The 24,883-nt window shown below is 41.9% G+C and overlaps 1 protein-coding gene across 1 annotated transcript in view; it reads left to right on the forward strand.

Annotated features, from left to right (window-relative positions):
- The window catches only part of Slc31a1 (solute carrier family 31 member 1), a 30,500-nt gene that overhangs the window by 419 nt on the left and 5,198 nt on the right, over window positions 1–24,883 (forward strand). The window contains exons 2-3 of the mRNA XM_052176581.1: window positions 23,447–23,633; window positions 24,001–24,073. Of these exons, the coding sequence (XP_052032541.1) occupies window positions 23,499–23,633; window positions 24,001–24,073 (208 nt within the window). The 5' untranslated portion in view covers window positions 23,447–23,498. The remainder of the gene's footprint in view (window positions 1–23,446; window positions 23,634–24,000; window positions 24,074–24,883) is intronic.

Genomic DNA, 24,883 nt, shown 5'->3' on the forward strand with positions numbered 1-24,883 from the left:
GATCCGGGTCTCTCCGTAATAAACTAATTTGCAGACAAGAAAAACCGGAGAACTAACCACTTGGGTGATTAGTCCGAGGTCAGCCAGAGTAAAGGGCAGACCTGGTCCTTTGTACCAGGGTTTAGAGAGCTGATGAATGAGGAAGCCTGGCCCTTAACTGTGTGGCATTCGGCTTGGGAAAGGACCCTGTTTCTAAAGTCGAGGTAGGAGAGGACCAGAAGAGCTGGGATATTCGGAAGGGTGGATGATGGACGGGACTTTGGAGGTAGAAAATCCTCAGCCCAGTTTTGCTGAGACGAGTTTTGCTGCCAAGGTTTTAAGTCAACATTAGTTGTTGCTGACTTATCCGCCTCCAGTTTTCACCCTCACTGTGAATGGCTTTCTTCTTCTGTATTTCTTTGGTTAGCCTGGTATGGTCTTTTTGAACGATCTTGCTTAGCCACGCAAGATAAGCAGATAGTGTGTCCCAGTGTAGCGTCCACTTCCACAGTTCTCACTGGAGTTCTTTCTGGTTTTCTTCCCAGTCAGGTTGATCCTGTAAGTGTCCCTTACCGGAATGCTTTAGTCTCTTCTGAGGATACTGAAGAGACTGGAGCTCTCTCCCAGAGAACTCTGTACCTCTTGGCACTTCCCCTCTGGGGCTTTTTATTACAGTTTTTGAACTACTAACTTGTAAGTCTTCTTGCCCACAGTGGGTTCTCATTAATTTTTTATTAGATTGAATAATATAACTTATCTTTGTTCCCTTGTTCCTTAATTTACTCTCAGGTTTTTTTTTTTTCCCCTGTGTGACCCAAAGAGCCCAGCAATGGCTCTTGTTTTTTATAGGTAGCTTCCAGAAAGATAAAAATGCTGTACTGGCGGTGAACTGTCTGGGTTGCTTGGTCTCTTTTGTTCATTGAAGGTGACTGTACTATTGTCTAAAACTCCAGGGGAGGGGGAAGGGGAAATAGTGTAGTTAGAAATATTATATGTTACTTATAATTTTTGTGAGTAAATTATTCCTGTATCTGCGGATAAGGCTGCTGGTCTGCTTCCTGTGTTTATTTTACAGATTAAGATGGTTAAAGCAGTGAAATCCTACTGTTAAAGCAGTGATAAACTGGAATCCGTGCAGTAGGATTGGAGCCTGTAGGAGTAGCTTTGTTTAACTTGTGAACTTGAGTAGGTAGGGATGAATGAGTAAGTTCTAACCCTGCCCTAGACCTGATCACTCCAGCACTAAAATATTTCAGGAATGCTTTCTTTATTTTTATTTTTATTTTTATTTTCTTCCTTTATTTTATTTTATTTTATTTTGAGATGGTCTATTTATGCAAATTTGGCAGTCCTAAAACTCATTATGTAGATCAGGCTATCCTTAAACTCTCAAAGAAATACACCTGCCTATACCTCTCCAGTACTGGGATTAAAGACTATATCACTATACTGGATTTTAGCAATTATTAAAAAAAAAAAAACAAAAAACAAAAAACAAAAACAGAGAGCAAAACCCAAGAAAGCACCTGAGCTCTCTCCCTGCGTTCTATGTAGAGGTGTTTCTCTGGCGAGTGTTTGAAGTGGCCTTTTTTACATATTCAGTAACCCTAAAACTGTCCTGTTTGGTGATTGGGACATTGTAGGCAGGCATATATGATCTTGAATTTCATTAGCAACATAAGAAAGGGAAAAGTAGACACGGGTCTTCCTCACTCTTTCAGGCTTAGAATTAGAAATATAATTCTAATTCTGGTGCCATCTGGAAAGCCAATTTTCCTGGATTAAAATATCCAGATTACTACTATTGGAGTAGGAGTCAGGAGACCTGAATCCCTGCCCCCCAAGCCTTGATAACTCACTCTGAGTTTTGGCCAGGTTCCCTAAACACCTTAAAAAAGGAACAGATCAGATATAGACACATCTGCTGAGAACTGGGAGTTCAAAGATAAGTAACAAATACAACCCTGATTGTCAAGGTTTTTTGTTGTTCTTGCTTTCAGTATCTTTGCTCATTTTCTTAACCATACAGTTCTGAAATATGTATAAAATGTATTGATCATCTTGGGTGTAGTAGCGTACCCCTTTAATCCTAACATTTAGGAAGCTGAGGTGTGTGGATCTCCGAGGATTAGAAGCCAGCCTGGTCCACATAGTATGTTCCAGGCCAGCCTGGGTGAGAATTGACTTTAAACAATACAATGATATATATATATATATATATATATATATATATATATATATATATATATATATACACATTTGTGTATTGTGTGTTTGTATGCTAATATTCATTCCCCAAAGATTAACTAGGAAACAGCAAATTTAATAATTCCTTTTAAGTCAAGTTTGCAAAAAGATGACAACCTTTATATCAGGCAAATTGATATTAATCTCCTCCAGTGGTAAAGAGATATGGATTGAATGGAGATTAAAAATGTTTCTGTGGTATTCTATTCACTCAAGTTACTAAACGCAGAAATATTGTAATACAGTTAGAGACACTTCACCTGAGAGACTACTGTGTGGAATGCTAGATTTTGTGTAGATAGCAAATGAACCATCTAAGAAATTATAGAATATCAAAGTAGGAAGAGATCATATCTCTGTTCATTATAATCTCAGTCATTATAATCCATAGGGAAACTGAGTTGAAGTTTTTAAGATTAATACCAGTGCCCTATGTAATGTTTACTATGCCTTACCCAAAGCAAGCTGCGTAACAACGTGTTCTAGGGATTAAACACTTCCTTTATATACTCTAAATTAGCTGAAGTATAGGGTTGCATAAACAGTTTGAAGATGAGTAGGATTCCAGAAGGAAGCTGGGTGGGAGGTAGGGTTTCCAGGTTGAAAGGGCAACTTTAGCAAACAGGCTAGGCTCCTGTTTCCATGGTAGCAGCGGTTGAACCCAGGGTTTTGCAGATGCTTGGCAAGCATTCCATCTCTGAGCTCCACATCACCACCCTGGGCAAACGTCAGGGCGGAGTTAGCCTCTCCTGGCTGTGCTGACTCTGACTGGCGACCTAAAGTATGGAACTTTACACATTTTACGTGTCTTACTCCTACTTAAAACACAAATATCCTCTGTGGGTTTGTTGTCTTTAACTTGAAACCTGAAACCTCAACTTCTACTTGGAATGTGGCTCTCAGAAATCAATAGACTACAGACAAATCTTATCTCGCTGCCTAGTTTTGCAGTTTTGTTGGAATACAACCATGCTCATTTATTTACGTATTATCTGTGGCTACCTTACAGTAGTCCTTCATGCTGGGAGAAAAAAGTCTGAAGCCTGGGCCATCCAGAGAGGAACCCTTTCTCCTGGAAAGAGATTTAAACTTGTTAGACACAATTTCTGTTTATTACAGAAGACACAATAATGTAGAGACCATACCTTGACTATTACTGCTTTCAGGCCCTCTACTAAAACTGCCTTCACCTCAGAATCCTGAAGGCAGATTGTGGAGGGTTTATTCCATTTTCCCAGTGTGGCCAGATGGAATAAACATCTTCTTTGTCAGTTAAATTGTTTGGGAATTTCTTTAGGATTCTTTAGGATTCTTTTCTGACAGTTTGAGATAAAATTCACAGAGAATTAAAAAATAATTTTTTAAAAGCAACCCAAAGCCATATTTATTAGAGTCCAAGGTGACAAGTTTCCTGTTAGATCAGCATGAAATGATTTATGCTCTACATGACATGATTAATATTTTTGGCTGGTTGGTTCGATTTTCAGACAGAGTCTCAGGGTGTATCCCCTGATATCATGGAGCTGGCCTCCAAGTCACAGAGGTCCTCCTGCCTCTGCCTTTCCAGTGCTGGGATTAGATACATGACATGATTGACATTTTAAAAATCTGGTTAGTTTAGGAGGCTGTAAAGGAAAAGTTTGCCTTTCTTAGGTAGGTTGCCCCTTTATTTCCCTAGTAATCCTAGACCTTGGGGTCATACAGATTTGTTAAGGTGAGGTAAGGCATGGTAAACAGTACTTAGGGCACTGATAGTAATCTTAAAAGTTTTAATCCATTTCCCTTTGGATTGTAATCTCAATTTCAAGTTGAAGAAAACAAAAGTTCCAGAACTGAAATGACTGCTGTAAAGGTAATAATTAAGTATGACAAGTCTCTGATCCTTAACTGGAATGGTGGCCTGTAATCCCAGCACTGGGGAGAGGAGGAGGGGTTCAAGACCAGAGAAGACAAGTAGATAACAAGGTTGAGGCCAGCCTGTGTGTGTGTGTGTGTGTGTGTGTGTGTGTGTGTGTGTGTGTGTGTGAAATGTCAGTCTTTTGCTCTCTTGTTTCTAACTTGGCTCTGTTGTTGAGTCTGTCTGTCTCCTAGGAGCAGTACAAGAGGGAAAAGATGACACAGTTAACACTAGCAAGTTGAAATGTTTATAGTGACAGGATTTCAACTGATGTCAAATAAATCACCCAGAAAACTCTGCCTTTTAAATTCGCCAGGCAAGCTTGACTGAGGCAGGGAGTAGGGCAGTAGGATGTTGGGTGCTCAGGCCTGTACTCTCACATTCAGCTCTTAGCACAAAGAAAAGAATCTTTAAAACAGGTCTCCCATTCTTTGTATCTAGGTATGAAGTCTTATACTTAATGCATTACAGTACAGTAAGTACACACACACACACACACACACACACACACATATGCACCTTGTAGTAGTACTGGGAAGAAAATGCTTTTGAAGTTCCATGGCTTTGAGTTGTGTCATTTTATGATTTAGGTAACATCCCCAAGCAGAGGAGGGGCCCATCCTTAGGAATGCAAACCCTGCCGAGAAGGAAGGGGTTGAGAAGGGTCCACCCTACCTCTTTTCCTTTACACAATGGCCCCAGGTTTTTGTATACAACCTGCTTTTGTAGACTGAGGACATTGTGCAATGCAGCGTGAGATGGAAGTCTGCCTCTCAAAAGTAAACTCGGAAAAATTGCTTGAGAGCAAAACACTAGCAGCACATTAATACTGGGCCTTTTCTAGCCCTCCTGAGCCCTTCCCTGGTTAGTTATTGGTAAAGAACTATTTGGACCCATCTAATTTTCATGCAGTTCAGAGCAGTAGAATGCAGTCATTTGGTTTCTGAAATAAAACGGGAATGCTGTTAACTATATTCCTGTAGCCTCTTAGCTTTTTCTGCTTTTTAGACATCTCACCGTATAGATAAGGCTGACCTGGAACTCAAACACCCACCTGCCTCTGCCTCCCGGGCATTGCAGTTACGATCTGAACCACCATCCAGGAGCAATTTTCTTGTTTTCATCTGTTCTCTTACTGCACTTTGATAGTGTTGTCTTTCTTTAATTAGTGGTTCGATGGGATGCCAGTTCTTATTATATATTTAAATGCAGTCTTCTGAGTAAAAAGCACAATTTGACTGTTTTCTAATTTCTGTTTCGTACCATATTCTGGGCACATCCATTGAAATTCTCTGTAACTAAAGAACAGATTAAATAGTGAAAGACCTTGGGTTGTAGCAAGTACAGTCTGCCTTTGACTACAGCAAGATAGTAGTTGAAGAAATGCTTTGCCCCTGCGCGTCTCTGAGTAGCTAATATTCTTTAAATTAAATGACCAAAAGCTATATACATTGGGAAGAAGAAGCAGGAAGATCAGGAATTTACGGTTGTTCCCAGCTACACAGTAAGTTCCAGACGAGCCTAAACTATTTATTTATTTTTGTATGCAGGTGTGAGTATGGGCATGCATATATGTAGAGATCAGAGTACAACTTTGTGGAGTCAATTCTTTCCTTTCACCTTTATTGGGTTCTGGGAATTGAACTCAGGTCTCCAGGTTTACTCAACAAATGCTTATCCACTGAGCTATCTCACTGGTATTTGGGTTTTTTGTTTAGTTTGTTTTCCTTAATGTCCCATAGTTAATATGTGGCAATCTTCAGTCTGTGAAACATAATGCAGTACTTGGCTTCACTCTGATATTATATGTAAAGCATTCTGAAATCTTTACATAAATAATACTCAAAATAGTTCTAATTACGGGACTGAAACCACACCCAGACTGCAGTTGAGCAGTAAGAGAAGAGGTCATGCCATGCCTGCTTGATTCCAGGATATGGCTTAACCAGCAACAAAGGGTTGCAGAGACGTGGAGTACATCGTCCAGGAGATCCACTCCCCAGTGGACTTGAGACCTTCTGCCATTGCATAACTAAAGAACCTTTCAGTTTGTTTATCGTATCAAATTTGAGTTGTGTGTGGGGAACAGACAAATAAAGACTTTCTAAAGGCCTTTGTGAAGAATGGATTTCTATACCTGATCTTCTTTGTGTGGAAAGGTGAGAGTGGGCCGAAGGAAAGAGCCTCCCTCCATGGTGCTTACTGCCCAAACAGGATAGGTGGGGCTCAGAAACCGCTCCTGCTTAGCCACCTCCCAGCAAACTATCTGGAGAAATGGAAGGCAGAGCTTAGAGTCCCTTTACAGGAGCAAATGTAAAGTTGGCTAGGAAAGATGTTAATGTCATTTTCCAATAGCATGTGTCTTGGTTTCCCCATGTGGAAAATAAAGGAATTGGACTGATTGTTTAATTTTTCAAGTTGTAAACTTGTGTATATACTTTTCCCTTTAAAATACATTTATAAATCATATTGTATGGTGTGCTCTGCTCCTCCTCCCACACTGTGTCTGGAAGGGTATCCTATAAAGGTGTACAGCCATTCCTTAAATGGCTGTAGTGTATTACGTTTTCTGGAAATATGATAGCTGATTTAATCAGTGAACACTTGGGTTGTACTTTCAGTGATTTGGTGTTTCAGACACTCCTGTAGTGTGTACCTTTGTACATGTGACAGTTCACAAATTTCCCGGCAGGATAAATATTTTGAGCTGTTTCAAGGTGTCAGGTCATCGATGTATTATTCAGGAGACTGATCACTGAAAGCTGAGTTATGATTTGTAGGGTTTTAATTGTGAATGCACAGTGAAAGAAAGGAACCCATCTGAAACCTGTTAACCTCTATTATTTAGAGACCAGGTCTTCAATGGGGACCTTGTATAGGGCACTTTGTCAGCCATGAAAGAACAGATGCAGCTCTACGCTACGCTGCCATCCTCGGCAGTCCAAGGAATTCTCTGAAACGATTAAAGGAACATTAAAAATACTTTATAGGCTCAAATGTGAAGACTAAGAGAAGGACAGACAGATGTACTTAAGCTTCCCAAAGGGAGCAAGATGGACCCTAGTACGGGTATAGCTTCCCCAGGAGAATATGTAACCAGCTGTCTAGATTAGCACTTCAGTCTTTAAAAAGTTGCTAAGAGCCTTGTTTTCTTTTCTCATTTGATACATGAGGTGGCTTGCAGAGGCCTTGGACAGACAGAGCTGATAAAGCAAAACTAGGAGCCACTAGTATTGCACAAGGGGATTGTTTAGCACATGTCCCTTTCCCGTAAATGGGGTTTCTGCTGAGAATCACAAACTACACTGAGGTAAGTTACCTGTGTCACAGTCCTAGACATTTTCTAATGCTTTTCAATATGGCATTCCCTAAGAGCTCATTTACAAGGGGACTATATTCTAAACTTAGAAAAAGAGACCATGTCCCCAGGCATACTTACCTTCCTTACTTATAGGAACCTTCACTCTATGACAGTCCACAGAGGGAGGGAGACTGCAAAGAGCATCGTGCCCATGGGCTTTCCCTTCTTCTCAGATGGGGTAATAATCATGGCATGTGTGTGTGTGTGTGTGTGTGTGTGTGTGTGTGTGTGTGTGTGGCTGGTAACTGTCTGAAGTGTGCAGCACCTTCACAGCTGTGTCTTTTTAAGGTGAGAGACCATAAAGCAGGTCAGAATTGTTAGCCAATAACTTCTTTTTCTTCTTCATTATAATAATTGCTGCTATGATGATGATGATGATAATGATGATGATGATGATCAGGGTCTCTTGTGACTAGGCTAGTCTCCAATTCCTTAAGTAGGTGGATAGCCTTGAGCTTTTGAGCCTCTTGCCTCCCCCTCTGGAGTCTTAGAAGTGAGGCATGTATGTCACTTTCTTCCTTAAGCATGAACTGTAACCTTCTCTCCCTCCTTCCTCACCACCTTCATTCTGCTGCTCAGTTCCCAAAGCATTTCTGAAATTTGCTGTGTGCTTTTGCAGCTTTTTTTTTCTTTTTTTTTAGAGACAGGGTTTCTCTGTATAGCCCCGGCTGTCCTGGAACTCACTCTTGTAGACCAGGCTGGCCTCGAACTCAGAAATCCGCCTGCCTCTGCCTCCCAGAGTGCTGGGATTACAGGCGTGCGCCACCACCGCCCGGCTAGCTTTTGCAGCTTTAAGCCAGAGCCTCCTGTCCTTTTTGTGTGGACCTCCTGTGGCCCTGGGAGCAGAAGGTACTGAAGCAAGTAATCCAGTTTGCTGCCCTTTTGGGTTCCTGCCTGTCCTTTTCTCTGCACAGCTTTGTTGCCTTTCAACTCTTGGTCCCTTTGTATATTCCAGAGAAAAGACTAAAAACAAGCAGCTACCTTTGCTGTGTGTGAGTGTGTATATGTCACAGTCATGCATGCAAATGCCTTTCTGGTTTGCAGTGCCATTCTTGGTTGAAAATGTAGAACATGGTTTTGTGGCTGTGGAGGGAAGCACACAGTAGGCACAACATATGGGGTGTATCGAACATGTACCCTTTCACTCCTGTAAATCTCACTTTATGTAATGAAACCATAAAACTCAAAATGAGGAGATAATTTGTTGGTTTTGGTTTCATTTTTTGGTGTGTGTGTTTGTTGGGGGTGGTGGGTTTGGTTTGGTTTGGGGGGCTTTTGTTGTTGTCATTGTGTTGTTGGTTTTTGTTGTTTTGAGATAGGGGCTCTCTATTATGTAGCTCAGACTGACCTGGTACTAAGTATACAGACCAGCCTGGCTTCAAACTCACAGAGATCTACCTGCCTCTGCCTCCTAAATGCTGGGACTAAAGGTGTACGCCATCACATCTGACAGCTATGAACTCTTAGAGTCACCAAGATATACAGTAAGAAGATACAATTTGATTAGTGTTGACTTTTTAGATTTTAGAATAAAATTCACATGTTGACCAGGCTATAAGCATTCACAGTCTTTCTGTGGAATGGTTCCAATGAGCTCCGAGGGGCAAGCACTAACTGGCCAACTGTTGAACTACCACTCCTAGAAATTAGAGAATTGTAGACTAACACATGGCTTCCCTGGGTAGCCCTGGGTTCCAATCTTCCAGGGAAGGTTGCTGTTGGATGATTGAAGGCCCACAGACTACATTTTCCTGGTTAGGTAATCTGTCAGAGGCTCAGAAACCTTGCAGAAAACTATGTATGAAAAGTTTCCTTATTATGACTTCAGCAATATCGGAAGGTGCCATCTTGTACCTCTTACTTGAATTTGAAAAGATAAAACGGGCAAGAATACTGTATTATTTACGTATATACACTGTAGTATAACCACATTCCATCTCAAGATGGCATTTGAAACATTCATCTTTCCCTTCCCAAAATCCTAATGAAATTACCACAAATATATAGACAGACAGGCAGACAGATATAGATAGATAGATTTAAATTTTTTTAAGATTTTATTTATGTATATGAATGAGTACACTGTAGCTCTCTTCAGACACACCAGAAGTGGGCATCAGAGCTCATTACAGATGGTTGTGAGCCACCATGTGGTTGCTGGGAATTGAACTCAGGACCTAGAAGAGCAGTCAGTGCTTTTAGCCACTGAGCCATCTCTCCAATCCATAGATACATTTGAAGATATGCAATTATGCTGGGAGGCAATGAGTTTGAAACACTGTAGAGAAAATAAAGTGCAGACAGGAACTAGGAAAATGACTGAGCACATGATAAACATGGGCGAAGGGTATCCCTGCCTCTGAATGGCTGAGAGGCACACTCCTGAAACCCGCAGCTGAGGAGAAAGGAGACTGGAAAGAAGAGTGGCCCATGGGTGTGTAACTCACTGTAGAGAGCAGCTTAGGAAGGGTGAAGTGCTGCACACTTAACTCCAGGTGATCTCTGAGAGGTCAAGTCCATCTGCTCTGCATAGTGATTCCCAGGCTTTCAGGGTAGTAGCCAGGCATAGGCCTGAGGTTACCTGACAGCATTCTTAGCCCTTCAGTCCGTAGAAATAGGAGTTTGTGAAGTAAATACAAAGGTTTTCATCTGTTTATCAGAGTGTTAATTCTGATTACTGAGCTGACAAGAATAGCTCTTTGAGGGGTCCTAAAGAACCCAGAAGAAACCCTAATTAAGCTATGTGATCGGCAATATTCCAATCTCTTCGTTATTTTTTAATGTTTAGCAGTCAGTCAGCCTCTATAGACACCTTTTTTCCAGGAATTCTCTGAGAACTAGGTTTATCTCCAGAACTCACAATGGTGGAGGAAGAAAACTAATTCCTTCTACTCCTACCTCTTGTGTCCTGGGATTAAAGGCCTACAAACAAATAGTAGCTAAATAAACGTAACTTTTTTTGTTTATTTGTTTGTTTTTTTCAAGACAGGGTTTCTCTGTGTAGCTCTGGCTGTCCTGGAACTCACTCTGTAGACCAGGCTGGTTTCAAACTCAGAAATCCGCCTGCCTCTGCCTCCCAAGTGCTGGGAACCACCACCTCCTGGCTAATACATATAACTTGTAAGAGGGTGGTTTGGTTTGGTTTGGTTTGGTTTGGTTTGGTTTGGTTTGGTTTGGTTTTTATTATTTCTAAGACAGAGTTTCTCTGTGTAGTCCTGGCTGTCCTGGAACTCTAACTCAGAGATCTGCTTGCCTGCCTGCTGGGATCAAAGGCGTGTGCCACCACCTCCAGCAGCCTTTTTTAGAGAAGTAATAGTTTGGGATGGTTAGGGGCAGGGTTTGTTGTTACTTGTTTTGAGATTGTTCCCTCCTCTGTCCCTCTGGCTCACCTCTAACTCTCAGAGGTCCTCCTGCTTGTGCTTCCCAGTGCTGATGTTAAAAGGATGGACCTTGACACCTGACTGTAAAGATTCTGAATGTTTGTGGAGGACTCTCTGGGTTTTGACACTGTGCTTGAGTGTTAACATCCACTTTGTCTCATACAGATACTGTTGTCTCTTCTCTGTTTTACTTATTTTGATTGTCTGAGGTAGCGTCTCACTCAGTGTTTAGCCCAGGCTATCTGTGTAGCCTTCCTGGCTCAGCCTTATGGATACAGGCTGGAATCACAGCCATGATCCACCACGCCCAGCTTTGTCATCCCTATTAGCGGGAATTGGCCTCTTCTCTTATGCTGCTACCTCAGTGGAGTCTCGATAATATCTCTTACAGAAATCCTCTGAGATAAATTACTCTATTTTCCCTGTTTCAGAGCTGAGGCACAAAGCTAGTATGTAATTTGCCCCCGGGCACACAGCCAGTAAGAATCACCCCACCGTCCTACCCACTGGAAAGTGAATACAGATTGCTTGCAAATTTACAGAATTGCCATAACTAAGAAGGAAACATGTCTCCTTCCTGTGCATAGCTTCCTTGTTTTTAAAACCGGAAATGCAAAACTACCGAAAGTATACGATTTGGGGCCAGCAAGGGATGGGTTAAGGTAAAAGCACTTGGCATCAAGTTTCTTTGCCTGCTGAACTATCTCACTGGCCCATCTGAATGTATCTCAATGTATTAATTATACTTACCTCACAGCCACAGAACACAGACTGAGTGGAGGAGGGGGTATTGTATCATTTTGGTTCCTTTTTTTTTTTTTTTAATTTCATGTGTAAGAGTGTTCTACCTGCTTGAATGGACATGTTTCATGTGGATGCCTGGTACCCATAGAGGCCAGAAAAAGGGATCCCCCCAGGACTGGAGTTAGAGATTACTGTGAGCTGCCATTTGGAAGCTAGAAAGAACAGCCAGTGTTCTTAACCTTTGAGCCATCTCTCCATCCCTTGCTTCTTTTGTTTGTTTGTTTGTTTGTTTGTTTGTTTTGATTTTGAGACAAAGTCTCACTAGGTAGACTAGACTGACCTTGAACTTACCATGTAGTCCAAGCTAGCCTGGGCCTCATAATCCTGCCTCCTTAGCTCCCTGGGTTTATACTCGGCAATGTAACTAGTCATTCTGAGCCAAGTAGTCTTTGGCCTTTGAGAAGCACCTGAGTTAGGAAGAAAGTGATTAGCATTTATTGTTTACTGTGTCTGTTATTAGGATACCAGTTGCTTTCATGTATACATTTACTTTTGATTTTTATAATGTTGTGATGTTATTATCCCAGTTTTATGTGTTCTTATATGAGTTCACGTCTGAGTTCCAGTGGTGACGAGCCATGCACCTAGTCAGCAGCCCAGTTCTGGAAGCAGTCTCCACTTTGGCAAATGCCTCTCCGAGGAGATGCTTATCTGAGAGTGAACTGGAAAGTGCGGATGATCTGTGTGTGTGATAAGTAAATGCTAGAGCCTCTGAAAGGTCAGAAGGTCGAAAGCCTAGCAAGTCCGAGGCATTTAGAAAGGCAAGTGTGTTGTTTGCTTTATTGAAACTGCTGTCCACATCTGAACTTTTAAACTGAATAGGCACTAAAGATAAATTATTCCATCCTTTGACTAAGAGAACTGTAAAAGGTTAAATCGCTTAGTGTATACCGAAAATAATCAGGGATAGAACCAAAATTTCTAATTGTAATTATCATAAAGGCCTTTAACTCATGCTGCCTGAGAATTATATAGAGAAGTGTGAGTCTATGAGTGGGAATTGTCTTCTAGCTGTTAGCTGCGTGAGAGAGCTAGGGATGCTATTAAACATCCTGTGACATGTGGCAGCTTGTAATAAGGGATTGTCTAGCTCAAAATGTCGGTGATACTGAGACTAAGAAGTATTTTACACAAGATACTTCTGCATGATGGTGTTGGAACAAGCAGCCAACTGTGGACTCCATCTCCCATGTTGTCCGTTGTCTTTAAATCAGGATATTAAAAACTGGAGCTACCTACTGCGAGTCCCTGATACTGTGGGGGAGGTGCAAGTGAAACAGGAGGTTTGTGTTACTGTAGAAAGTGTTCTGGTGTGACCGAGTTATGAGGGCCAGTGAGAAATTATCAAGCACTTACCGTTTTTATATCCCGCTGCGTGTTCTTCCTGGAACTTAGTCTACCTGTGTTTTATTTGTTGGCTCTGCTGGCTGGTTGGCCGGTTGGCCGGGCTGGCTGGTACTTACTGCAATCCTAAAGACTGTTCAAAGAATTATCTCCAGGAGCAGAAATGAACAGAGCCAGAATTTGAATACATGTATGAATACATGCTTGTGTCTCTCCCTGCTTGCTACTTGGAAAGAAGGAACTCAGTTACCCTTCAGACACAGTATATGGGCTCCTGACTTGATGAACTCTGAGTCCTTTAACTGATACTTCCTAACTCTCTCCCCATGAGCAAGGTCTGAACAAAGGAACAGCCACTTCAATCTCATTAACCCTTTCTCTCCCTGACTGCGTTGTTGATCTTGGATGCCCTGGATGCTTCTCTTGCCTCAGTGGGACACTTTCCTGCCCATATACCAAGCTCTAATAATTAGCAGTTCCTAAATGCCACCTCCCTGCCTCATTCTGTCCATTTTTGTTCCTCGGTCTTCCATGTACAGTTGCTTTCCCCTACATCCACTTATCACAGATTGTGTATACCTACACATATTTATTTGCTACTATAGTTAATGAGGGCTGTCTCCCTTAGAGGAGCTCCCCAAAAGCAAATAGCTTGTCATTTTTAATCTAGTTCCATGTAAATGGATATTAGAATCTACATGGATTTTAGAAGAATTAATAAATACTTTTGCTTTGTGAGAAGGGGAAGACTCATGTAGCATAGGCTAGCCTAGAATTCACTATGTACTGAAGATAATCTTGAACTTCTGGCCTTCTGTTTTTACTTCCTAAACACTAGGAATACAGACATGCACCACCATGCCCTATTTATGTGGTGGTGCTGGGGGTGGAGCCCAGGGTTTCCTGCATGCTGGCAAGCCCTTAACCAAATGGGTGAGTGTTGTACACAGCCCAACAAATCCCCTTGAAAGACTGCTGGTAGAATGTTCTTCCAGAGCTGGAAGGTAGGAATTAGAAAGTTTCTTGTTCTCAAGGAACTTAGGGAGTATATGTGATATTTTCATCTTGTATGTTAACAACTGTTGGTTAAAATTTTCATAAGTAGCAAAGTCAAAAAAAAAAAAAAAGAGAGAGATTTCTTTTGTTAGAACTAGAAGACAGCCCTCATCAAAGGGATCCCTAGTTCCACAGAGTGAACTAGAGTGCACACTCACAAGACTTATGCCTGTGATTTATTCTTGGTTTGGGTGCTGTATGTGTTCTGTATAATAAGTACAAATAGAACAGGATTTGGACCTATGGAGATAGGAGAGGGAAAGGCAAGAGGGCATGGTCAAAAAAATAAAAAGAGCAAGGTTCAAAGTGCTAAAGTCATTCAGAAGAGCTAAGATCTGTCTTAGTGAAACACGACCATGTGAAGAGAATTAGACTGAGGAGGGAGGGAAGGGGAGAGGAGAGGGGAGAGAGACAGAGACAGAGAGACCGAGGCCCGTGTGAAGAGGATTAGACTGAGATATGAAGAGAGTGAGACAGACACAGACCAAACAGAGAGTCAGGTAAAATCAGTGTACCACGAGGGAAAATATTTCCGCATATTGCAGCCTAGAAAGCAGTTTACAGCTTGAGAAACAGTGAACACCTGGACTCGAGATACTAGTTTAACCTGGACTCCTGGTTCTTGGGCCAACACTGTCACCGTCAAATAGCACGATCAGATCCCAGTGGAGCATCTTCTGTGTTTGGCTTGGCTGGAAGAGTTCGCTTTTATTTCTGGAATGGAGCAATACACCTTTCTGACATGTCCCCACAGGTGTTGGAGCGGTCTTTAAAAATTACTATATTTACAGATGGGTCCATGCTGAAACTTTTCTAAGGTCTTTCCAGTTTATTTGTTTCTTTGGTGTCCTGCTTGCTTGAAACCAGGCTTCTTTCCTTAGCATCTCAAAATAATAATAATGATAATGATGATGATGATAATAATAATATCCACAGAAGTGGTTTGAAATATTTGTGGTTGATGAGAAGGAATTTCGAGTAACGCCTCCAGTCACAACGGTTTCTTCTGCCTTCTCTCTCCACCATTCTGTTAGCACGCTGACAGAAATAAGCACAGATTAAAAAGGTCATGAAAGCCGGGCGGTGGTGGCGCATGCCTGTAATCCCAGCACTCTGGGAGGCAGAGACAGGTGGATTTCTGAGTTCGAGGCCAGCCTGGTCTACAGAGTGAGTTCCAGGACAGCCAGGGCTATACAGAGAAACCCTGTCTCAAAAAAAAAAAAAAAAAAAAAAAAAAAAAAAAAAAAAAAAATTCCAAAAAAAAAAAAAAATTCCAAAAAAAAAAAAAATTCCAAAAAAAAAAAAAAAGGTCATGAAGACAGTTTAGGGATTTGCTGCCACCTAGCCCCAGTTAGGCTTAATGGAAAAGGTACATGTGTTACAGATGTGCTACATACAGATAGATGTGTGGTATTCTGGGAAGTAGGCACAGGAAGCTAGGGAGGACACGTTTCACAAAGACATTGGAAGGGTGGACATTTGAGGCTGCAGCCCAGAGTGATGTTGTAGGCACAAAGGAGGGAACAGAGCTGTCCCTGGTGCGACCCCAAGGCCCGCCAGAAGACCGAGCTGGGTGGGAAGGTGTGCGGTTCCCAGCCGAGGGCCTCACTCTCTAGCACAGAGAGTGTATGAGAGTATGGGGAGGCCTCTGAGGCCCCTCTAGGCCTCCTCTAGCTTTTTGTTTTGTTTTGTTTTCTGAGACAGGGTTTCTCTGTTACAGAGCCCTGGCTATCCTGGACTCACTTTATCAACCAGCCTAGCCTCGAACCCACAAAGATCTGCCTGTCTCCACCCCCTGAGTGTTGGGAGGCATGCATGCACCGCCATGCCCAGCCCAGAAAGGATTTTTTGACATACTGTTTGTTTCAGGTTCTATGCAATTAAATGTACTTTTAAGTTGATCTAACCAGACAGTTCTTGAGTGTCTTCTAGTTGGACATTTGTGTGTTGTTTGTCAAGGTTTAGGGCCTTCAAGGCTCGGTTCCTAGGATCTGGGCTGGCATTTCAGTCCACTTGAACTTTTTTTTTTTTTTAAGATTTATTATATTTATATGAATGCACTGTAGCTGTCTTCAGACACACCAGAAGAGGGTGTCAGATCTTATTACAGATGGTTGTGAGCCACCATGTGGTTCCTGGGAATTGAACTCAGGACCTCTGGAAGAGCAGTCAATGCTCTTAACCACTGAGTCATCTCTCCAGCCCCAATTCATCCAACTCTTAAAAGCTTACCTTGCAGGCTGGAGAATATAATTCCATGACAGAGTTCACACAAGCTCAAAGCTTTGGATTCAGTACCACAACCACAAAAATATAAATAATGACGAGTTCTACCTGAAAGCTCCCCTTTCCTAGATTTTACTTGGGTCTGTAGGAGATGGAAAGATAAATAAATACAGTGGCGTGCTCCCTGAAGTAAGTCAGTAGTGAGGATGGTAGAGACAGTCTCTTGTACAAGATACAAGCCGCAGTGTTGAATGAGGAGGCTTTAGCTTTGGGTAAGGCTCCACTAATAACATACTGTCTTATTTTTACAGTTAAGGAAAATGGAGCTCTAACGTACAAAACAATCTTCACAGTCAACTAATTATCATGTCTCATGTTTAAACTAGTTTTGGCTTCTTTTCTCTCCTTTGTTTTGTTGCTTATGCGGTAGTTCTACTATTCATTCATGTTTGTACACAAGAGACGTGATGTAGGGACTGGACAATTGGCCTTCGCACCGTTTGACATTAGCATGCTTTGTCTTATAAAAGTTGGCCCTTGGTCGCTGTGTAATGCCTCATGCAGTCAGTCCCCCAGCATCTGTCTTGCCCCAGCAGGTTTCCTATTCACACTTGTTCAGTCTGAACAGCTTAATAAGGTCCCGGAGTGATGTCGGCTGATGAAACTCAGGACACAAGAAGGTGACCTTCAGCCAGAAACAGGGTGCTTTTTTGTGTTTTTGTGATTAGAATCAGATCACAGGTTTTCTATCTACAGACAGAATTAGATTTGGAGTCTCAGGGCAGCTGAATTACTGTCCTGCTGAATATATATTCCTAGCCAACAGCCTCCAGGAGGAAGAGCCACTAATTGATAGCTGCTGTTTTATGATTTTAAAAACTTGTCAATCCATGCAGCATTTCTTGTTTGCCTAGATTATTGGCAGCTCTCATAAATGAACGCTCTTAAGTCTAATTGTTTGAAGTAGTTTTTCCCTTTATGTGTCTGGTGGTGGGTTCCTTTTGATGCAGCCTGGGAGTCTAATGTATGAGTAATTCAACGACATGAAGTCTGCTGCTGTGTGAATGTGTACAGTGGCCCAACCTGGTTGCCTCCCATGAAAAGTGCTTCCAGGGACTGCAGTAACTGTCTGAAGTATCACATGCTTCTTATGACATGTGGTAAAGAAAGAGAAACTAGCATAATGATAGTAATCATTGAAAATCTGCAGAGATTCACTAAATCAATTGTTAGCCCAACCTAACCAGTGCTGTGAAGAGAAGTAGGTGAGGATATATAGATGATTCCTTTTTGAGCAAAAAGGTAGAGGGTCAAACTGAAGCCTTGTTTCACTTGGACTTTTGGGGCAGGGGAAACTCACTATGTAGACCAGGCTAGCCTCCAATTTAGAAAGATCTGCCTACCTCTGCCTCCCAAGTGCCAGGATTAAGAGCATGAAACACTCCAGGATCAGCTCATTAGGAAGCTTTTTAAAAAGTGTAAAGCTTGGGGGGGGGGGTCGTGATTTTCATAAAGCCATCAGACATTTTGCAGTTTAGCCATAGGAACGCTGCCTGTAGTCATCCTCAAAGGTGAACTGTGAGAGAGTAGATGATCCCTCATACAAGGAAGTTTTGAAATTACTTGAAACAGAGAATCTGGTCAGGACTCAGACTATCTACTAGCCCTGTACAGGTCGGTCATCAAAAGGTAGTATCAGTGCAGGCAGACTGCGCACTCGATCATGTGAGCATAGTCCATAAGTAAGAGTCCCTGACGGTTGTGCTTTAATGTTTGACCTTGAGTTTCTCATACCTGTTCTTTGCCCAAAGCAGGAAAGTTTCCTTTGTGTATAAAAGTAAACTTAACCCTTATAATTTTAAGAATAAAAGCCTTCTTTATCCCCTTATCACGGAAGTTGGGAAAGACCTAGGCAGTCTCCAGAAGTGTCCAAGACTCTAGATTACGTCCGCCTGGGCTAGGAGGAGGGCCTTATGTAATACCAGGAAAATAAAAGAATGTGAAGCTTAGAGCTCACCTGTTAGAAGTACAGTGAGTGTTGACGCTCACAGTACATGAGGATTTGGCTTTCTTGTTGATGTTCTGGCTTCTGTCTGCAAATTCATTTTTATTTTGCTAGAGATTCAAGGACTTCTGAAGTCTGGTTTTTTAAGCATTTTGTTTTACTTGGCTTGGTTTGGCTTTTGGGGACTGGGTCTCCTTCTGTAGCTCAGGCTGTCCTGAAACTTGTGACCTGTTTCCCAAGTGCTGGGTTTGCAGGTCTGTACCATGACCTGCCTCAACCTGCCTCAAGTGGATCTTTTAGGTGAGTCTTGGTTAAAGAAGAGAGGGGAAACTGTTTTTTTCCAATCAATCGTTATTAAGGGTAGACTGAATGTATTATAATAGAATGAGAGCAGTTTGTATGAATACAAATGCTAAGATGCAGAAAGCAGGAAGAACACCAGGCTCCCGAACATTCAGTGCAGACTCTACATTGCGATGTGTGCCATTTCTCCACCGGATAGGATCCTTCGAGGGGCAGGACCAAGGTCAGGCACCTCTACAGATAAGACGCTCTTGAGCTGAGGACAAAGAGATGTCTTAGCTGTTGTATGCACCAGGTTCCTTAAAATCTGCTGTTTTGTTTTATGTTTTGTCAGTTCTTACTTAGACTGTTTTGTATTCCCATACAAGTACAAGTTATCTACACTAGGAGCTTTAGGAACTTCTACTGCCTGCTCTACTGTTAGGTTCCTTTACTGCATTTTCCAAATCAAAGGGGATTTTCTAATATGGGCCCCACTTGAATCCTATTAAAAGAACACTAGCTTAATCTCAGTGGGCAACAATGTAAATCAAAGTACAGTATATCCACTCTTTCTACCTACTTATAAGAAGCCCAGTAGCTGGGTGGTGGTGGTGGTGGCCGGCGGCGGCGCAAGCCTATAATTCCAGCACTTTGGGAGGCAGAGGCGGGCGGATTTCTGAGTTCAAGGCCATCCTGGTCTATAGAGTGAGTTCCAGGACAGCCAGGGCTATACAGTGAAACCCTGTCTCAAAAAACACCAAATCCAAAAAACAAAACAAAACAAAACAAAAACAAAAACGAAGCCCAGTAATATAACAGTATTGCAAATGGGTTTTTATGAGATTGGAAGTTAAGAGTCAGGATTTTTGTTTTTCAGTTCTATCCATATTTTGTTAGTTCTTCATTATAAAAAAAATGTGTGAACCTGATGAAGTGACAGCACATAAGGAGCAAAGGGTCTGTTCAGTTTTAGTGTGGGATGCCATATACCCATAGAGTGTTCAAACAAAACCCATTGGGTAATTGCTTTATTGCAGAGATTTTAAGTTCCACCTCGTACTCATCACTGCTGGGTTCACTAATTGCGCTACTTTGTGAACCTTGAACCGGGTTCTTAGAAAGAGGTGGTAAGGGTGGAGTTCAGTTACAGAAAGGAGTTCTTAGACAGCAGGTTGCCATGAAGTTTGAGAAGCAAAAGTAAGTCAAACAGAACAGCTCCAGGCTGCTGTGAGGTTGAACCATTCAGACTGTGAACTGAGCCAGTTTGATGGGCCTCTGGGTTCTGACTTATTCTTTATTCTTTATTCTGTCAGTATCCATTTTTGTTCTAGAATGAACTAAGTTTGGGTCAACCTAAAGGTATCACTGAAAAACCAACAATACTAATTTCCTCCTATGAATAGAATTTCTGTTGTACAGAGAATGGGTTAAGTATGTTTGAGGTGTGTGTGTGTGTGTGTGTGTGTGTGTGTGTGTGTGTGTGTGTGTGTGAATCTAATTTGATAGATAAGTGGGTGGGTGGATGGATGGATGGATGGATAGATAGATAGATAGATAGATAGATAGATAGTGTGTGTCAGTTACCAGACATGACACATCACTGAAAAGCTAAATTGACAGAAAAAAATATTAACTAGCATTTACTTATTATGATCTAAAATTTCAGATGACTAGAGTGGTAGCTCAGTAGTTTAAATCACTGGCTGCTCTTGTTTAGGACCCAAGTTCGATTACCCACACAGTGGCTCATAATCATCTATCAATAGCTCCTGTTCCAGAGGATCTGATACTCTCTTCTGACCTCCACAGTGACTAGGCACACACTTAGTGAACAGACATGTATGTAAGGCAAAAAATCCATACAATAAAAGATAATAAATAAATAAATAAATAAATAAATAAATAAATAAATAAATTGCCATGCTGCTGATTGATCACAGGGCCTCACTTGTGCTAGGCAAGTGTCCAGCCACTGAGCTATAACTCCAGGCCTTATTTATTATGTTTTCATAAATAATTTCTAAGTTATTCCTGCTATACATTAATATTATATATTGTATAATTTTATAAACTTGGTTTGACATATTTCTGTCGGATCTTTCGTGATCTCACCCCTTCAGTTAGGGTCAGACGCAGAGCCCTCACACATGCTAAGCAAACGATGTATCACAGAGCTACAATCCTCAGAGTAAGCTTAGTGAGCACTAGGACTTCAAGCTGCAGTTTGAGCTACACTGTATGTTGGTTTCTGCTCATGTGTATCTCCCTACTCGGGCACCACTGGGCAAGCCTTGCAGAAGGTTCCCATTACAGAAGTCCATTGTCCAGTACAAGAAAAACAAGCAGATTGTCTTCCTGCTTTCTTCCATGGTGTACGTGAGTGTGGAATGCTCCCTGCACACACTATGCTACAGAGCAGGCGCATAGTTTAAAGCTTTTCTTGAGCTGTGAACATGTAAATGTGTGAATTCCTAGGCCACTGGGCTGTCTGACGAGTGTTTGATAAAGTTTACCATTGAATAGATCTCTCTAATTGGAACATGGGCTTAAACAAAAGGAAACTGCCAGGTCTTCAAGTATTATTACTATAAACAGTGTTGGCAGAGTTTGAAGAAATCAAGGGTACACGTGGGGCTCAAGTAGCTTGTGTTGCTGTGTTCCTGCTTTTAAAGAGTACGTCATGAGTGTGTGCTCCACTTCTTCAGCTCTTCAGCTCTTCGTCTCTAAGGGAAGGCTGTCTGGTTCATTTCTTTATCTCCCTCGGCCTCATAGAAATAACAGCACCCAATAAAATGCTCACTGCCTCTCCATGGCCTGGATTCCTGTTGATAACATGGAATGAAATTATCTTTGGTGCTTTTCTGTTATCGCTTCCAGCCTTGTACTGGAAGAAAATAAAATTTGTCTTGTCTGTTTGTGAGTTTGTACATTCTGGTTCCTTTTATCCTGATTCCATTTCATTTCTTTGTTTCAGAACCGTAAGTTATAACCAATAATCCCACCATTCCTTTTTAAAGGAAAACTGCTGACTGCTGGCCCATGGTCCCATTGTTGACACTCGTGGGCTCACTATTATATTTTGTTATTTGCTGTTTATTATAAAATGTTCATGAGCAAAACCACTTAATGCCATAACAATGGTGTTAAGGGGACCAGATACATTGTCAAGTCTATAATGATAATGTAGGGTCTAGCATGACAGTGACTGGACTTGAGAGTGAACTTGCCTGTGTGATAGAATTGTGCCTGCTTAGTAAGCCTGCTGCCCTGCCGTAGAGTCATGGGGAGAGGGGAGACTGCACATCTGTGCTCTTGATTCAACTCGTGGCCTCCTGGGTGAGAAGGGTCTGCTTGGGGAGCATCCCTGTACATCTCAGCGATGTCACGCTGCTGCTTGTCTCCTCATAGTGCTGTTACGTCGTGAGATTATTCTGTTCACCTCACTGCTTCTCTCCTTATCAGGTACTTTGCTTTACTTGCTGTAGATTACTACTACTTAGCTCCGACTTTGGACCTTGGGAGAAGCTTGATTGATGAGTAATCAAAAGCATACATAGACTTGAGTCCATGGATACCTAGTCAGAATTTTTTTTTTTTTACTTTTTTGAGACAAGGTCTCACAGTGTAGCAAACGATTGTCTCAAACTCAGACTCTGTCTCCCTCAACCGGAGTGCTGAGGTTACAGGTGTATACCATCACGCCCTGCTCCTATTTTTAATTTCTTCTACATACTGGAGTAGGGGGACACATAAAGGGATTTGAGGAGGTAGGCAGATGGCTTAGAGGCTAAGCAGACTTGCTGGTTTTGCAGAAGACCCAGGTTCCATTCCCAGACTCCACATGGTGGCTAACTTGTATCTGTAACTCTAATTCCAGGGGATCCAGCACCCTCTTCTGGCCTCCATGGGCACTGCACACAAATGATACACATTCATACATGTAGGCAAAATAGTCATACACGTACAATAAATAAAACAACAAAACAAAAGTGGGGGAGAGGGAAGGGAACACACACATGAGAGGCTGATTTTGAGGTTAGCCTGGTCTACAGAGCGAGTTCCAGGTCAGCCAGGACTACACAGAGAAACCTTGTCTTAACAAACCAAAAAAAGAAAGACAGATTTTATAAAAATCTCCCTCTGTGCATATGTCCCAACTCCCCAGTCCCCAGCCTCCACAGCAACCATAGGAGTTACTGCCTCTTGACCCATGTTGACCTTTGCAAAAAAGCATCAATGTGATGCAAGATACAAGGCTGAATACACAGTGTCCAAACCTAATTTAATATATTCATCTAATTTATACCTTGTTTTCATGTTCTTAACTCTAATGTCCTGGTGCAACTGAAACTGTCTCTGAAGTCTGGGCACACTCTTTGCCTGAGGCAGCAACAGACCTTTCTCCAGATTTAAATGAGCTCAAAGTTGATTATCCTCCAAGCCTAAGCGGAATCTGAACATCCTGGTTAAACACAGACCACCCCAATTAGGAGACTTATCTGAAGTCTTGGCTTTTTATCTACTGTTGTCTATGACTAAACAGCCTCAGAGCAATTACATTTTGTTAATGGCTTACACTTATACATTATTACAAATTATCTATTTCCTGCCATCTGAAGGGGATGGTTTTTTCTACCTTGAATTAAACACACATTAAATCTGCGTATTAGAGGAATAATTCTGCAGTAAGGAATGGGTATCTCCAGCCTTCAGGACAAGCCCTTGGTCCTTTTTCTCAAATGTGATCCTCAGTAGTCCAAGTTGCTCTGCATCTAGGAGAGCTTTTGTTGGGCAAAATTCTGTATAAAGTATTTATCAAGAAAATTCTATGTTCTTAATATATAATTGTTTTTTCTTGAAAGACTTTTCCACTGAATCTCATCTTTTTCTGGAAAACTGGATCCTTCCGGCCCCATGGGGACACACCATATGGGGATGCACCATATGGAGATGGAGCACATGGAGGACAACATCACCATGCCACCTCACCATCACCCGGCCACCACAGCCTCACACTCCCACGGCGGAGGGGACGGCATGATGATGATGGTAAGGGTCACTCGAGGAGAGCCACAGCAGATCCCCAGGCGCGTCCAGTGACTTGCCAGTGTTCATGTGGCAGGCTTGTTACAGAGTGACACCAGAACCAACATTTTCTAGAATTCTTTCTCCCCTAATCCTTTTGAAATTCACCCTTTCCTGACTTAAATTCTAGTGTTTGTGGTTCGGGTAGAAAAGAGAGAAAGACATGAGATTGGGGGTGGAGGGTGGGGGTGCGTTCTTAGTGCCGAGGTGGTAAAGCCTTCAAGTATTTCTTCTTATTCAGCCGTGTTACTTTGAAATGTTCTAAGTGACTTAGAGCATCCCCATTAGGATCCTCAGTCTTCTCTAACTGACTTGTTTGGTTTTCTGGCAGCCTATGACCTTCTACTTTGGCTTTAAGAATGTGGACCTATTGTTTCCCGGTTTGGTAATCAACACACCTGGGGGTGAGTAACCAACTATCAGATAACCTCTGAAGATGACAGTGTCATGAGAGATGATGATGTAGATTTGGAAAGCCAGCACTTCTCTGTCCTGTCACTGGGTCTGTGTGACTGTGCACATAACCATCACAGTTCCTAGTCCTTGGGTAGAAGAGGCAATACAGTTTTGATCCTCCAGTGAGCTTCCTTAGATTAATATATATGCTCTGGAGCACTAAAATAAAATTAAAATGCCAGATAAAGATCCTTTTCAGTCCTTTTCTTGTTTGCTAAGTTACTGATCCTAGGTCTCAGACTATAAGCATATTCAAATATCACAGTGTAACCCTAGGTTAAAAACTGTTGATCTTGCCAAGTTTGTGAGCACACACCTTTAATCCCAGCAGTTGAGAGGCAGAGGCAGGAAGATCTTTTGCGTTCAAGGCCAGCCTAGTCTTCATAGAGAGTTCAAAGGTAGCCAGGACTGCATAGATGCTATCTCCAACACAAAAGTGTTAATCTCATAACTGCCTGTTTACAGATAAACCTAACCCTCATGTAGTAGGAATGGCATGCCCTGAATCACAGTTAGTATCTCAGAGCTAAAACAAGGACCATACTTTTTAGAACTTTCTCTAAACCAGTGCTCTCTCTGCTGCATCAAATGATGGTTTCTATACTCCTGATGATTGGCATATCAGAACCGAATGTCATTTTCAGGTAGCTGTCACTTACCTTTCTGTATCTATCATATGTTGGTATGCTTTACATTTAAGCTGCAATTGCATGAGTTTAATAGTCACTTAAAGCATTGGGTACCAAACTTATTTTGGA

This window comes from Apodemus sylvaticus, chromosome 3 (assembly GCF_947179515.1).
Source record: "Apodemus sylvaticus chromosome 3, mApoSyl1.1, whole genome shotgun sequence".
NCBI lineage: Eukaryota > Metazoa > Chordata > Mammalia > Rodentia > Muridae > Apodemus > Apodemus sylvaticus.